The following is a 16,828-nucleotide window of genomic DNA, read 5'->3' as shown; positions in this document are numbered from 1 at the left end:
CAAGCAGTAAGGCTGAGCACCACCTCCACCCACTAACCCACCCCTCCATACACCCCCCCCACACCATAAAACATTGAACAGTACAGCACAGGAACAGGATCTTAGGCCCACAATGTTTTGCTGAACCAATTGATGAGTAATCAAATGGCCAGGTTCATTTAAGGTTGTCATACCTGAGGTGGCAGTGGGGATAAGCTCCCCCTACCCATAAAGTGCTCCAAGTGGCGTGCATCTCCGAAGGCCAAGTCCACCTCTTGGCCTTCACGTGTGGCTTAGCTACTAGGCCCGGCGGAACTGTTTCTACTGACAAGAGAAGGAGCAAAGGTGGATCACTGGTGCCACAAAACCAGTTGCTTCGGGCAGGTGGGATTCGTCAGCCTTGAACTGCAGCCCGCCTAGGAGCAGGAAAACTCTGACTTTAAGCCTCCGCTGCCTTTCGGCCATACCCAACCATAGGAAAGGGTTCCAGAGTAAACCCCAAGGAAGAAATCTGGAGCCGGGGTCCCTAAGGCAGTTTGATGTTGTTTACAGCTTTGTGGAGCTATGTGGAGTACTTCACCATGTCTTCAACCTGAGCCTGAGTCTCCAGAGGGTTCCTGTGCTGTGGAAGACGTCCTGCCTTGTCCCTGTACCAAAGACACCGCGCCCCAGTGGCTCCAATGACTACAGACCGGTGGCACTGACCTCCCACATCATGAAGACCCTGCAGAGACTTGTTCTAGAGCAGCTCCGGCCTATGGTTAGGCCACACTTAGACCCCCTCCAGTTCGCCTATCAGCCCCGACTAGGAGTTGAGGATGCCATCGTCTACCTGCTGAACCGTGTCTACGCCCACCTGGACAAGCTGGCGAGCACTGTGAGGGTCATGTTTTTTGACTTCTCCAGTGAGTTCAACACCATCCGCCCTGCTCTGCTGGGTGAGAAGCTGACAGTGATGCAGGTGGATGCTTCCCTGGTGTCATGGATTATTGATTACCTGACCAGCAGACCACAGTACGTGCGCTTGCAACACTGTGTGTCAGACAGAGTGGTCAGCAGCACTAGGGCTCCACAGGGGACTGTCCTGTCTCTTCACCATCTACACCTTGGACCAACTACTGCACAGAGTCTTGTCATCTTCAGAAGTTTTCTGATGACTCTGCCATAGTTGGATGCATCAGCAAGGGAGATGAGGCTGAGCACAGGGCTACGGTGGGAAACTTTGTCACATGGTGCGAGCAGAATCATCTGCAGCTTAATGTGAAAAAGACTAAGGAACTGGTGGTGGACCTGAGGAGGGCTAAGGCACCCGTGACCCCTGTTTCCATCCAAGGGGTCAGTGTGGACATGGTGGAGGATTACAAATACCTGGGGATACGAATGGACAATAAACTGGACTGGTCAAAGAACACTGAGGCTGTCTACAAAAAGGGTCAGAGCCGTCTCTATTTCCTGAGGAGACTGAGGTCCTTTAACATCTGCCGGACGATGCTGAGGATGTTCTACGAGTCTGTGGTGGCCAGTGCTATCATGTTTGCTGTTGTGTGCTGGGGCAGCAGGCTGAGGGTAGAAGACACCAACAGAATCAACAAACTCATTCGTAAGGCCAGTGATGTTGTGGGGGTGGAACTGGACTCTCTGACGGTGGTGTCTGAAAAGAGGATGCTGTCCAAGTTGCATGCCATCTTGGACAATGACTCCCATCCACTCCATAATGTACTGGTTAGGCACAGGAGTACATTCAGCCAGAGACTCATTCCACCGAGATGCAACACTGAGCGTCATAGGAAGTCATTCCTGCCTGTGGCCATCAAACTTTACAACTCCTCCCTCGGAGTGTCGGACACCCTGAGCCAATAGGCTGGTCCTGGACTAATCTTCACTTGGCATTATTTACTTATTATTATTTAATTATTTATGGTTTTATATTGCTATATTTCTACACTATTCTTGGTTGGTGCGACTGTAACAAAACCCAATTTCCCTCGGGATCAATAAAGTATGTCTGTCTGTCTGTCTTCACTCTGGCAACCTCTGTGATGACACTGGTGTCAAGCTGTAGGAGAATGTTGGGAGATTTGATAGAGGTATGAGGGGTATAGATAGGGTAAATGCAAGCAGGCTTTTTCCACTGAGGTCAGGCGAGACTAGAACTGGAGGTCATGGGTAAGGGTGAAAGGTGATGTACTTATGGGGATCATGAAGTGGAACTCCTTCACTCAGAGGGTGGTGAGAGAGTGGAATGAGCTGCTAGCCGAAGTGGTGGATGTGGGTTTAATTGCAACACTTATGTGAAGTTTGGATAAGTACATGGATGGGAGGGTTATGATGGTTACGATCTGGGCATGAGTTGATGGGACAACGCAGAATAACAGTTCGGCATGGGAAAGACAGGCCAAAGGGTCTGTTTCTGTGCTGTAGAGCTCTGTGACTATGAAACTATCAGAGAGTCTGTCCAAAACCTCTCTGTCCTTTTCCTCAAGCATGACTCCTCCTCCAATCTTATCTCCTTCAGCATCCTCACCCACCACCTCTTTCACTCGCTCAGTGAAAGAGAGCGATCTGATGCTGGGATTGATCGGGGGTGGGGTGGGCTCTCTTTCTGTGATGCACTTACGCGCGAGGGATACGGTACAGGAGCTGGCAGCCATGCCCAGGGCGTTGGAGGCCGTGCATTCATAGACCCCAACGTCCGTTCTCGTGGTCTTCAGGATGGTCACCAGCTGCCGTCCGTCGGCACTTGAGACGACCTTCACACGTTCGTCAGACAGCAGGGGCTTCTGGTCTGAGGGAGGAATACAGGTGGAAGGGCCATTAGGCTCAGCAGGATGGAGGGACTGGAGGTGGAGGTGAAGTGGGGGGATAGGCCGGGGAGCGAGGAGAGAAGTGGGAGAATGGGCGGAATATTGAGTTCAGAAGGGTAGATCAAAAGGGAGAGACAGAGAGCGAGAGAGGGAGTGGGATGAGAGTGTTAGGGGCTCTGAGGAGTCAGGAGGAGAGGGACCAATGGACACAGGGAGAGAGATAGACAGAGGGAAACAGTGAGACCAAGGAGCTGGGTGAGGGGCTGAAGAAGAATGGGAAGAATTATGGAATGTGACAGGAAGTGGGGAAGGTTAGAGTGGGAGATAGGAGAGAGATAGAGATACAGGCTGTGATGTTGTGGTAACTGAGGGTGTAAGGGTGACATTGGGTTGGGGAGTTACATCAGGGTGTCTGGGGATGACACGATGACGACTGAGGGCATGTCGAGGATATCATTGAGTTACAACAGAGGCACGATATCATGCGTATTGTGGGTATAACATTGCAGACATGGTTAGGGTGACATCATGATGACTGTGATGTGGCATAACATTGACAAGGGGTGTGATATCACGATGACAATAGGCATGACATCATGGCGACTTGAGCGTGAAATCAGTGATTGTGCTATGACATCACGGTGACTGGGGTGTGACATCACGGCAAGAGGAACTTGTCAGAATGTTACAGTGAAGCCCCCTGAACCAGGGACACTCACACCCCGACTGACCTTTCATCCAGGTGACGACAGGATTCGGGCTCCCTGCTGGCAAACTGCACAGGGTGAGGGCGTCACCTTCCATTAGCATCTGGTCCTTCAGTTTTACATGGAAGACGGGTGGGAAATCTGCAAAATCATCGGGAGAGCCACTCGGTAACTCTAACCAAACACTGTGACAGGACACACAGAGAGGTGGACAGCACCCACACACCAGCCTCCTCGTCGCCACGGGCAAGACAGCACCACAAAATTACAGAACGGATAATAACATTCCCATTCCAGAGACACGAGAATCAGTGAGAGAAACATCAACTGAGCACAGAGAGAAGTTCCCTCCACACCATCCCATCACACACTCCCGGGGTCAGACACAGAGTGAAGCTCCCTCTACACCATCCCATCACACACTCCCGGGGTCAGACACAGAGTGACTCTCCCTCTACACCGTCCCATCTCACACTCCCAGGGTCAGACACAGAGTGAAGCTCCCTCTACACTGTCCCATCACACACTCCCGGGGTCAGACACAGAGTGACTCTCTCTCTGCACTGTCCCATCACACACTCCCAGGGTCAGACACAGAGTGAAGCTCCCTCCACACTGTCTCATCACACACTCCCGGCGTCAGCCACAGAGTGAAGCTCCCTCTACACTGTCCCATCACACACTCCCAGCGTCAGACACAGAGTGACTCTCCCTCTGCACTGTCCCATCACACACTCCCAGGGTCAGACACAGAGTGAAACTCCCTCCACACTGTCCCATCACACACTCCCGGCGTCAGACACAGAGTGAAGCTCCCTCTACACTGTCCCATCACACACTCCTGGGGTCAGACACAGAGTGAAGCTCCCTCTACACTGTCCCATCACACACTCCCGGGGTCAGACACAGAGAGAAGCTCCCTCTACACTGTCCCATCACACACTCCCAGGGTCAGACACAGAGTGAAACTCCCTCCACACTGTCCCATCACACACTCCCGGCGTCAGACACAGAGTGAAGCTCCCTCTACACTGTCCCATCACACACTCCTGGGGTCAGACACAGAGTGAAGCTCCCTCTACACTGTCCCATCACACACTCCCGGGGTCAGACACAGAGAGAAGCTCCCTCTACACTGTCCCATCACACACTCCCAGTGTCAGACACAGAGTGACTCTCCCTCTGCACTGTCCCATCACACACTCCCAGGGTCAGACACAGAGTGAAACTCCCTCCACACTGTCCCATCACACACTCCCGGCGTCAGACACAGAGTGAAGCTCCCTCCACACTGTCCCATCACACACTCCCAGGGTCAGACACAGAGTGAAACTCCCTCCACACTGTCCCATCACCCACTCCCGGGGTCAGATACAGAGTGAAACTCCCTCCACACTGTCCCATCACACACTCCCAGGGTCAGACACAGAGTAAAGCTCCCTCTACACTGTCCCATCACACACTCCCAGGGTCAGACACAGAGTGAAGCTCCCTCTACACTGTCCCATCACACACTCCCAGGGTCAGACACAGAGTGAAGCTCCCTCTACACCGTCCCATCACACACTCCCAGGGTCAGACACAGAGTGAAGCTCCCTCCACACCATCCCATCACACACTCCCAGGGTCAGACACAGAGTGAAGCTCCCTCTACACTGTCCCATCACACACTCCCAGGGTCAGACACAGAGTGAAACTCCCTCCACACTGTCCCATCACACACTCCCAGGGTCAGACACAGAGTGAAACTCCCTCCACACCGTCCCATCACACACTCCCGGGGTCAGACACAGAGTGAAGCTCCCTCTACACTGTCCCATCACACACTCCCGGGGTCAGACACAGAGTGAAACTCCCTCCACACTGTCCCATCACACACTCCCAGAGTCAGGGTCCCTATCGTCCTTCCTTCTGTACCATCCCATAACATGTTTCCAGGGCAAAGACAGCATGGATTAGACTTTGTCCCCACTCTCCCGATCTTCAGGAAGGGGGGATAAATTGGTCCTCACTGGTCTTTTCCTGGGACTGGCCAGCATGGCTCTTCACAGACCCAGGCAGTAGGTTATTGAGCCAACTGCCTGCCCAAGTTCCAAGGACACACTTTGCCTGGGTGTCTCTGGATGGAAATAATGCAGCATCCGTTGGCTCTCTGGAGCCCTCCTAGGACCAGTAAGCATTGCAGGGGCTGGGGTGCAGTCTGAGCAAGGAGCATAATATTAAATGCTTTATCATAAAAACAAGAGATTCTGCAGATGCTGGAAATTCTGAGCAGCATACACAGAGTGCTGGAGGAACTCAGCACGTTTGGCAGCAACTATGGAGGGGAATAAACAGTCAACACACACAAAATGCTAGTGGAATAAACAGTCGATGTTTTGGGGCGAGACCCTTCATAAGGACTGGAAAGAAAGGGGGAAGAAGCTAGAGTAAGAAAGTTGGCAGAGTGGAAGAAGTACAAATCACAGGTGATAGGGGAGACCAGGTGACGGTGAAGGGAGATGGGTGGGGAATAGGGGATGAAGTAAGAAGCTGGGAGGTGATAGGTGGAAGATGTAAAGAGCTGAGGAAGAAGGAATCTGATAGGAGTGGAGAGTGGACCATGGGAGAAGGTGAAGGAGGAGGGGAACCAAAGGGAGGTGAATACCTGATACTTAAAGTCAAAAATCAAACAAAAAATCCACACAAAATGGAGATAAAAAGGAAAGAAGTGTTTGATAAAGGTTTCTGTCACACCTGAGGCACTCCTATGATATACCGTCGAGACGTCCTCAGCAGCTACGGCGAGCGAGATGTTGGGCTGTGATATCGCTTTATCTCTTCGCATTCGCGAGAACCCCCATCTGTCCCACCGGGACTTGCGTTCTCCGTGCACGGACGCTGTGTGAACAATCAGAGAGAAGCTTGTGAAGTTTTGCTGACAGTAAATGACACGCTTTGACCTTGTGAACTTGGGAGTCATCTCTCTGCAGCCCAAGTACGTCTCCTTGGGGCATGGTGTAGGTTCCTGGAGGCACATGGGATGGAAGCAGGCCCTTCAGCCCAACATGTCCATGCTGACCCACATTCTCATTTAAGCTGGTTCTGTTTGCCCATAGCCCTCTGAACCTTGAACCTGTCCAAATGTTGTTAAGGTGCCTGCCTCAACCACTTCCTCTAGAAATTCAGAGCGTGAGTTTGTGAGACACAGGGTCATCACTTGGTCATCAAGTCTGCTCTGCCTTTTCGACTGGCCCAGAGCCATGAAACATTCCTTTCATTCTAGAGGAGGTTTACTAGAATGATCCCAGGAATGAAAGGGTTAAAGTATGAAGATTGCTTGATGACTCTGAGCCTGTACTCACTGTTTAGAAGAATGGGGGGGGGGGGGATCTCATTGAAACATATCGAATACTGAATTGCCAATACAGAGTGGATGCTGAGAGGATGTTTCGTATAGTGGGGGTGGGGGGTGCTAGGACTAGAGGGCGCTGCCTCAGAATAGAAGACTGTCCCTTTAGAACAGAGATGAGGAATTTCTTCATCCAGAGGGTGGTAACTCTGTGGAATTCATTACCACAGACAGTTGTGAGGCCAAGTCACTGTGTGCATTTGAAGCAAAGGTTGATAGGTTCTTGATTATTAGGGGTGTCCAAAGGCTACGAGGGGAAGGTAAGAGAATGGGATTGAAAGAGAAAATAAATCAGCCACAATCGAATGACAGAACAGACTAAGTAGGCTGAATTGTCTAATTCTGCTGCTGTCCTTTGGCCTTATGGTCTGGCAGGAGTAGCTGGGAAGTGAGCTGTGGGAATGTGGGACCAGCAGTTTGCCACATTCATATGTACCTTGTAACATACAGTGAAATGTGCCCATAAGACCACAGGGTACATGAGCAGAATTTGCCCCATCGAGTCTGCTTCCACCATTTGATCATGAGTGATTGTTTATCCCTCTCAACCCCATTCTCCTCCCTGTAACCTTTGATGCCACTACTAATCAGGAACCTATCAAACTCTGCTCTAAATATCAACACACACAAAATGCTGGTGGAACACAGCAGGCCAGGCAGCATCTATAAGGAGAAGCACTGTCGACGTTTCGGGCCGAGACCCTTCGTCAGGACATCGACGGTGCTTCTCCTTATAGGTGCTGCTTGGCCTGCTGTGTTCCACCTGCATTTTGTGTGTGTTGTTGTTTGAATTTCTAGCATCTGCAGATTTCCTCGTGTTTGCTCTGCTCTAAATACTTGGCCTCTACATCCATCTGTGGCAATGAATTCCACAATTGCAAAGTTCAAAGTACATTTTGCCACCCTCTAGCTAAGGAAATCCCTCCTCATTTCTGCTCAAAAAGAACGTCCCTCTATACTGAGGCTGCGCCTCTGATCCTCCTACTATGGAAACATCTTCTGCTCAAACACTTTATCCAGACCTTTCAATATTTGACAGGTTTCAATGAGATCCCCCTCCCCTTTCTTCTAAATTCCAGCGAGTACAGGCCCAGAGACTTCAAGCACTTTTTATGGTGAATTTGTGGAATTGCTGCAGAGCTGGTGGAGCTGTTGAGGAAGCCGTTGGCAGATGGGGCTAGCAAAGGGCTTGCTTACCTCTCTCCTGCTTGGCAGACAAGCTGACATCCGACTGCAGGGACTCGGAGGAGGGCGCGGAGCGGGCTTGCGCGGCCAGCTGGTTCTGAGGGACGCCCACCTTCTTCAGAGAGCCAGCCTCCGAGGTCGAGCGCCTCAGCAGGGACAGGAAGGGCCGCTTGCCTTCCTTGGCCTGGCGCTGGACAGGGGGTTCGGCTCGTGCAGGGGCCTCCTGCACCCTCTCCTCTGACTGGCTACGGGCGAAGCGCAGGGAGATGCCTGTTAGTGTCGACTCAATCTTCCTCCGCATGGTCATCCCTGGTGAGCTCTTGGCCTGCTTCCGGAGCACCTCGGGATCATGGCGCTCCCCTGCTGACTCCTCCCTCTCCGTCTCACTGCCTCTCCCTGCAGGCTGGGATGCCTTGGTTAGGACGCCCTCCCTCGGCTTCTCCTCCTTGCTGTCACCCTTCAGCCGCAGTGACAGCTTTCTGATGAAGCCGGGGTCCTTCGAGGCTTCTGGAAGGCATTGCTCGGACCTCGACCTGTACAGGAAGGAGACAGAGAGCAGTGATACGGTGTCACCAGTTTCTACAGATGCACACTGAACAGCATCCTGACTGGTGGCACGATGGCCTAGTAGGGAAATACCAATACCCACGAACCGAAAAAACTACAAAACGTAGTGGATAGAGCCCAATTCATCACAGCTAAAGCCCTCCCCACCACTGAGCACATTTACAAGGAGAGCTGTCACAGGAAAGCAGCATCCATCATCAAGGAGCCCCACCATCTAGTGTATGCTCTATTCTCACTGCTGCCATCAGGCCGGAACTACAGGAGCCTTAGGTCCTGCAGCACCAGGTTCAGGTACAGTTATTACCCCTCATCCATCAGGTCCTGCACCACCAGGTTCAGGTACAGTTATTACCCCTCATCCATCAAGTCCTGGGAACCACCAGGTTCAGGTACAGTTATTACCCCTCATCCATCAGGTCCTGCACCACCAGGTTCAGGTACAGTTATTACCCCTCATCCATCAAGTCCTGGGAACCACCAGGTTCAGGTACAGTTATTACCCCTCATCCATCAGGTCCTGCACCACCAGGTTCAGGTACAGTTATTACCCCTCATCCATCAGGTCCTGGGAACCACCAGGTTCAGGTACAGTTATTACCCCTCATCCATCAGGTCCTGGGAACCACCAGGTTCAGGTACAGTTATTACCCCTCATCCATCAGGTCCTGAACCACCAGGTTCAGGTACAGTTATTACCCCTCATCCATCAAGTCCTGGGAACCACCAGGTTCAGGTACAGTTATTACCCCTCATCCATCAGGTCCTGGGAACCACCAGGTTCAGGTACAGTTATTACCCCTCATCCATCAGGTCCTGGGAACCACCAGGTTCAGGTACAGTTATTACCCCTCATCCATCAAGTCCTGGGAACCACCAGGTTCAGGTACAGTTATTACCCCTCATCCATCAGGTCCTGGGAACCACCAGGTTCAGGTACAGTTATTACCCCTCATCCATCAGGTCCTGAACCACCAGGTTCAGGTACAGTTATTACCCCTCATCCATCAAGTCCTGGGAACCACCAGGTTCAGGTACAGTTATTACCCCTCATCCATCAGGTCCTGGGAACCACCAGGTTCAGATACAGTTATTACCCCTCATCCATCAGGTCCTGGGAACCACCAGGTTCAGGTACAGTTATTACCCCTCATCCATCAGGTCCTGAACCACCAGGTTCAGGTACAGTTATTACCCCTCATCCATCAGGTCCTGCACCACCAGGTTCAGGTACAGTTATTACCCCTCATCCATCAGGTCCTGCACCACCAGGTTCAGGTACAGTTATTACCCCTCATCCATCAAGTCCTGGGAACCACCAGGTTCAGGTACAGTTATTACCCCTCATCCATCAGGTCCTGCACCACCAGGTTCAGGTACAGTTATTACCCCTCATCCATCAGGTCCTGTGAACCACCAGGTTCAGGTACAGTTATTACCCCTCATCCATCAAGTCCTGGGAACCACCAGGTTCAGGCACAGTTATTACCCCTCATCCATCAGGTCCTGCACCACCAGGTTCAGGTACAGTTATTACCCCTCATCCATCAAGTCCTGGGAACCACCAGGTTCAGGTACAGTTATTACCCCTCATCCATCAGGTCCTGCACCACCAGGTTCAGGTACAGTTATTACCCCTCATCCATCAGGTCCTGCACCACCAGGTTCAGGTACAGTTATTACCCCTCATCCATCAGGTCCTGCACCACCAGGTTCAGGTACAGTTATTACCCCTCATCCATCAAGTCCTGGGAACCACCAGGTTCAGGTACAGTTATTACCCCTCATCCATCAGGTCCTGCACCACCAGGTTCAGGTACAGTTATTACCCCTCATCCATCAGGTCCTGGGAACCACCAGGTTCAGGTACAGTTATTACCCCTCATCCATCAGGTCCTGGGAACCACCAGGTTCAGGTACAGTTATTACCCCTCATCCATCAGGTCCTGGGAACCACCAGGTTCAGGTACAGTTATTACCCCTCATCCATCAGGTCCTGCACCACCAGGTTCAGGTACAGTTATTACTCCTCATCCATCAGGTCCTGGGAACCACCAGGTTCAGGTACAGTTATTACCCCTCATCCATCAGGTCCTGAACCACCAGGTTCAGGTACAGTTATTACTCCTCATCCATCAGGTCCTGGGAACCACCAGGCTCAGATACAGTTATTACCCCTCATCCATCAGGTCCTGCACCACCAGGTTCAGGTACAGTTATTACCCCTCATCCATCAGGTCCTGAACCACCAGGTTCAGGTACAGTTATTACCCCTCATCCATCAGGTCCTGCACCACCAGGTTCAGGTACAGTTATTACCCCTCATCCATCAGGTCCTGCACCACCAGGTTCAGGTACAGTTATTACCCCTCACCCATCAGGTCCTGAACCAGCATGGATAACTTCATTCACACCAACACTGAACTGATTCCACAATCTATGGGCTCACTTTCAAGGACTCGTTCTCAATATTATTTAATGCTTATTTATTTATTTGAATTTTTACAGCTCATCTTCTTTTGCACATTTTTCATCTGCCCATCTTTGTTTCCATGGAGCTTTGCACTGATTGTATTGTGTTTCTTTGTATCTACTGTGAATGCCCGCAAGAAGATGAATCTCAGGGTGGCATATGGTGATATATAGGTTCTTTAATAATGAATTTACTTTGAACTTTGAACAATGCAGAGCTGGTCATCCACTTCAGGAAGGGGGTTGGTGCACATTCATTAATGGTGTTGAGGTTCAGAGGTCTGAGAGTGAACATCACCAACCAGGTCCAACCAGATAGACTTCACAGCCAGGAAAGCTCACCATCGCCTCTATCTCCTCAGGAGACTAACAGAAATTTGGCAATATCCTGTTGACCCTTAACAATTTTTATTGACATCAGAGACCACATCCTATCTGGATGCATTAAAGTTCAAAGTAGATTATCACAATGCATATATATCAGCATATACAACCCTGAGATTCATACTTTTGTTGGCATACTCAAAAAATCTATAGAATAACTACTTTAGCAGAATCATTGAAAGACGGCACCAGCTTGAGCGTTCAACCAGAGTGCAAAAGACAACAAACTGTACAAAATGAAAAAAAATAAATAAAAAATATTGAGAACTTGAGATAAAGAGTCCTTGAAAGTGAGTCCATTAGGTGTGGTAACATTTCAATGATGGGGCAAATGAATTTGAGTGAAGCTCCTTTGGTTCAAGAATCTGATGGTTGAGGGGTAGTAACTGCTCCTGAACCTGGTGGTGTCATTCCTGAGGCTCCTGTACTTTCTTCCTAATGGCAGCAACAAGAAGAGAGCATGTCTTGTGTGGTGGTGAGGGGTGGGCCCTTAACGATGGATGCTGCTTTCCTGCGGCAGCGTTTCACGTAGATGTGCTCAGTCGTGGGGAAGTCTACCTGTGATGGTCTGGGCCATATTCAATACATTTTGTAGGACCTGCTGTTCAAGGGCTTTGGTGTTTTCATAAAGGCTGTGATGCAGCCCATTAAAATACCCTCCACTATGCATTGATAGAGGTTTCTCAAAGTTTCAGATGTCATGCCGAATCTTTGCAAACTCCTAAGGAAGTAGAGGCACTGCCGTGCTTTCCTTGTAATTGCTCTCCAGTGCAACTGCTCTATCTGTGACCCTAATAAATTGCAGAGAGCCCATCTCAGAAACCAGCTTCCCCTACATGGACTCTGTCCCCTTCATGTTGCCTCAGTAAAGCAGCTAGCATAATCAAAGACCCCACCCACCCCAAATGTTCTCTCTTCCCTCCCACCGAGCAGAAGATGCAAAAACCTGAAAGCACGTCCCACCAGGCTCAAGGACAGCTTCTATCCCACAGTTATAAGACTCTTGAATGGTTCCTAGTATAATAAGATGGATTATTGACCTCACAATCCTCCTCGTTATGACCTTGTACCTTACTGTTTACCTGCACTGCACTTTCTCTGTAGCTGTTACACTTTACTCTGCATTGTTATTGTTTTGCCTTGTTCTACCTCGATCTACCTCAGATGATTTGACCTGTCCTTGGGTTGGGGGCATGTCTCTGAGTGTGAATGGGTGTGTGGGAGCGTGGGAAAAGAGGCTTGTTTTGCTGTTGTCTTGGTTTGTTCTGCTGAGTGTTGTGGGCATGCTATGTTGGCACCAGATTGTGTGCCAACACTTGTGAACTGCCCCTCTTGATGTACCCATGATAAGCCCTAACCTGAAACTCTGTATAAACAGAATGCAAGGCAAGCTTTTCATTGTGTCTTGGTGTACAAGGACAATAATAAGACCAGAAGACATAGGTGTAGAATTAAGCCGGTCAGCCCATCGAGTTTGTTCTGCGACTCCAATACCTGATAAACCCACGTGAATACCAATAAAGAAGTAATCTGTATAAGCAGGATGCAAGACAAGCTTTTCATTGTATCTTGGTAGATTTGACACTAATAAACCAATACCAATAACGTATTGATCTGTATGAATTGCACACAAGTCAGGTTTTTCACTGTACCTTGCTACATGTGACAATATAAATTCTGTCAATACCTGCTCTCCCGTTGGTCTGCCAGGGGCTCCTGGACCTTAACCAGCTGCAAGGGCTCGCCCCCGGCCCCGGGCCTGTACATTGCATCCCTGGCTTCAGTTAGTCGCTCCACCTTCTCCTCTGATTTGGGCCTCATTAGGTGCTTCAGGCTCCGGCTGAGGGACGACTCCTTGCTCCTCTTGAATCGCGCCTCAAACACTTCCTCAGACTCGATGTTTTCGATGTTCAGGCACTGGGCTACGCTGGACGCCTTGGCCTTGACCGGGCGACCCTCCCTGCTTGACCTGGTTGCCTCCTCAGGGCCTCCTGCGATCTCCTCCCGGGACCTGGATGCCATACCTAGGCTGCTCTCCAGATCAGTTGAGCGGAAGCCGGGAGGTGGAGTGATGGGTTCCAGCATGAGGGGTGAAGAGGGGGGCTCACCTGTGATGGGGGGTGTGAGCTGTGGCCGAGCCTGGTTTAAAGGCTTGGGTATGGCATGAGGTAATAGTTCCTGTCTAGCCGGGGATAAGGCTACCTCAGGTTTGGCCTGGGATAAAGGTTCAGGCCTCACCTGAGGTAATGGTTCAGGTCTGGCCTGAGATAAAGTTACTGTGAGTTGAGCCTGGTTTAAGAGAGACTCGGACTGTGCCTGGGGTAAAGACTCGGGCTGGGCCTGATGAGATGGTTCAAGTCTAGCTTGGGATGGAGTTACTGTGAGCTGGGTCTGAGGTAAAGGAGGCTCAGAATGGGCCTGGGGCAATGGTTCGGGAGCGGCCTGAAGTAAGGGAGGCTCAGGGGACAGGTTGCTGTGGGTGACCACTGCAGTCTTTCCGATCATTACCCTGGTGCAGGGTCCATCGGCCTCAGGAGTCCCAGGTGCTGCCTGGGCCTGAGGCCCCAGAGGCTTGGGTGCTCTGGGTGGGGCAATGGGCCCGGCAGGTGGCTCACTCAGGGCTGAGAGTGATGGTGACTCCCTGAGTGGGAACCGGGGCTCTGGGCTGGGGGTCCGTGTTGCACTGGGTCTCAGGGGGATCTCCAATGGAGCTCCTATCCGCCGGTGCAGGGCAGGGGGCTCGGCCTGTGAGAAGGAGGCTGTCTTGCGCAGTGGTCGGCGCTCATGCTCCTCCGGCCCTGGGGCTGTCTCACTCGAGGCAGCCCGTGCCAGCCGTGGAGGCTGTGGTCTGGGAGGCCTTGGGGCCTGGCGCTCGATGGTGGTACTCTGCAGTGGGGATGGCCCTGGAGGTCTGGACTCACCATCAGGTAGGCCCAGGCGCTCCAGCAGTGGCCCACGCAGGCCGCTCATCCTGCCATCCACTGAGCCCGCCCTCAACAGCCGCTGCCGCAGCAGCTCTAGCTTCAGACTGTAGTCCTCTGTGCCCGGTGCTCCCCGCCGCCTACCGCCCACCTCCTCAGGCCTACGGGCCCCAGGGCTCGGGCTCCTTCGTGGCAGCTCCATAGACATTGACTTCTTCAAGGCCCCGGCCGCTGGAGATGGTGGCTGCCTGCCTGGCCCAGCATCTGAGCTGCCCAACCCCGACCCCAGCAGGGCCAAGGCTGAGTCGGCGGAGCTGCCACGCCGGAACTCGCCCCTTCGGCGCTGGGAGGGCCGCTCCGGGGCCTCCGCACTGAGGCCTAGGCCCGGCCTCGCCCGTGGCTCCTGCTCTGAAGGGGAGATGATGACTGCAGGCGTGACCTCAGGCCCGGCCTGGCCAACTGTGTCTTGGCTTGCCTCCCCCTCACTAGTTCGGACCTGTGAGATTCGCTCCTCGCCCGTGGCAATGGCTGGGCTCCCCTCCTCCTGTTCTGGGCTGCGGAGACTGCGCAGGGGTGTCCGGGACATCGGAGGCTCCACTGAAATTGGCACAGGGACAGGCAAGAGCGGTGGCAGCTCATCCACTTCGTCTGAGTCTGAGGAAGAAGAGAGGCGAGGCTCCCGCAGCTGGCGGGGCAGGCCGAGGCTGCCGGGGCCCGACAGGTCAGCCAGCAGCTCAGGGATGGACCGAACTACCATCGAGGACTTGTAGCTGATGAGGGAGCGCTGGGGAAAGGAACACAGGGATAGGGTGTTAGAGCTCAGCCCAGCAGACCCTATCCCACTGGATCCTGTCCCTTCAGAACCTGACTCACCAGATTCTGTCCCATCAGAACATGCTTCAACAGAACCTGTCCCACCAGACTCTTTCTTATCAGACTCTGTCCCACCACACCATCCTACAGGTTGATGGCCCATTGGATCCTAACCCATCAGAACCTCTCCTACCAGACCCTGTTCCGCCACAATTATCCCAGCAGACCCTGTCCCACTGGATCCTGTCCATTCAGAACTTGATCCACCAGACCCTGTCCTACCAGACACAGTCCCATCAGACCCTGTCCTACCAGACACAGTCCCATCAGACCCTGTCCTAACAGATACAGTCCCATCAGACCCTGTCCTACCAGACACAGTCCCATCAGACCCTGTCCTACCAGACACAGTCCCATCAGATCCTGTCCCAACAGATCTTGTCTCACCAGACTTTGTCCCACCAATTACTACCCTTCCACACCAGACCATATGACACCATATCCTGGCCCTGACCACTAGTCACCAGGCTCCACTTTGGCTTTGGTCTTTGAGATGTCCTATTCTCTCCCTAGTAGCAGAATACAGAAAGACCATAGGCTCTTTGGCCCATGATGTTGTGTCGACCTTGTAACCTACTCAAATATTACTCTAACCCTTCCCTCTGACATAGCCCTCCATTTTGCTATCATCAGGGTGTCATATCAGAACATAAGATATCGGAGCAGAATCAGGTCGTTTGGCCCATCGAGTCTGCTCTGCAATTCTATTGTCGCCGATCTGTTATGCATCACAATCCCATTTTCCTGCCTTCTCCCCAATCACCTTGGCTGCCCAATTTTTAAACGTATTTGAGAGTTTCTCAAATGTCCGTAATATATCTGCCTCTACCAGCACTCTGACAGCATGTTTCACACATCCACCACTCTCTGTGTAAAAAAACTTCCCACTGACATCCCCCTATACTGACCCCCAATCACTTTAAAATCACACCTCCTTGTGTTAGCCATTTCCACCCTGGAAAAAGTCGCTGACTGTCCACACTCTCCATGCCTCTTAATATCTCGTACACCTCTATTAAGTCGCCTCTCACCCTCCTTCACTCTGCAGAGAAAAGCCTTAGCTCACTCAACTTATCCTCATAAGACATGAGGAGACATGGTAGCATACTGGTTAACATAACACTATTATTGTGCCACCAACGAGGGATCAATTCCTGCTGCTGTCTGTAAGGAGTTTGTCTATTCTCCCCAAGACCGTGTAGGTTTCCAAAGATGTACAGGTTAATGTGTGTAATTGGACAGTGTGGGCTCATTGGGCTGGAAGGGCCTGTTACTGTACTATATCTGTAAATATATATTTTTAAATTGCATTTGACATGCTCTCTAATCCAGGCAGCATCCTGGTTAATCTCCTCTGCATCTGCTCTAAAAGTTCCACATCTTTCCTATAATGAGTTGATCAGAAATGAACACAATTCTCCAAGCAACAGACAGAAATGCTGGAGGAACTCAGCAGGTCCAACAGTATCTGTGGAAAAGAGTAAACAGTTGATGATTCATGCTGAGACCCTTCATCAGATTTTCTTGTGTTTGTGACAATAGTCCAAG

At 51.5% G+C, this 16,828-nt stretch overlaps 1 protein-coding gene across 10 annotated transcripts in view; it reads right to left on the bottom strand.

The window, feature by feature from the left end:
- The window catches only part of spega (striated muscle enriched protein kinase a), a 705,926-nt gene that overhangs the window by 42,657 nt on the left and 646,441 nt on the right, over positions 1-16,828 (bottom strand). For all 10 annotated transcript variants that reach the window (XM_073046262.1, XM_073046259.1, XM_073046255.1 and 7 more), the window contains 5 exons: positions 13,174-15,191; positions 8,079-8,599; positions 6,227-6,370; positions 3,515-3,631; positions 2,597-2,764 (listed from right to left, as the gene is read on the bottom strand). In XM_073046262.1, coding sequence (XP_072902363.1) covers positions 2,597-2,764; positions 3,515-3,631; positions 6,227-6,370; positions 8,079-8,599; positions 13,174-15,191 — 2,968 coding nt within the window. The remainder of the gene's footprint in view (positions 1-2,596; positions 2,765-3,514; positions 3,632-6,226; positions 6,371-8,078; positions 8,600-13,173; positions 15,192-16,828) is intronic.

The sequence above is a fragment of the Hemitrygon akajei genome, chromosome 5 (genome assembly GCF_048418815.1).
Source record: "Hemitrygon akajei chromosome 5, sHemAka1.3, whole genome shotgun sequence".
NCBI lineage: Eukaryota > Metazoa > Chordata > Chondrichthyes > Myliobatiformes > Dasyatidae > Hemitrygon > Hemitrygon akajei.
The sequence above is the reverse complement of the archived record's forward strand: the minus strand, read 5'-3'. Positions and strand labels throughout refer to the sequence as shown.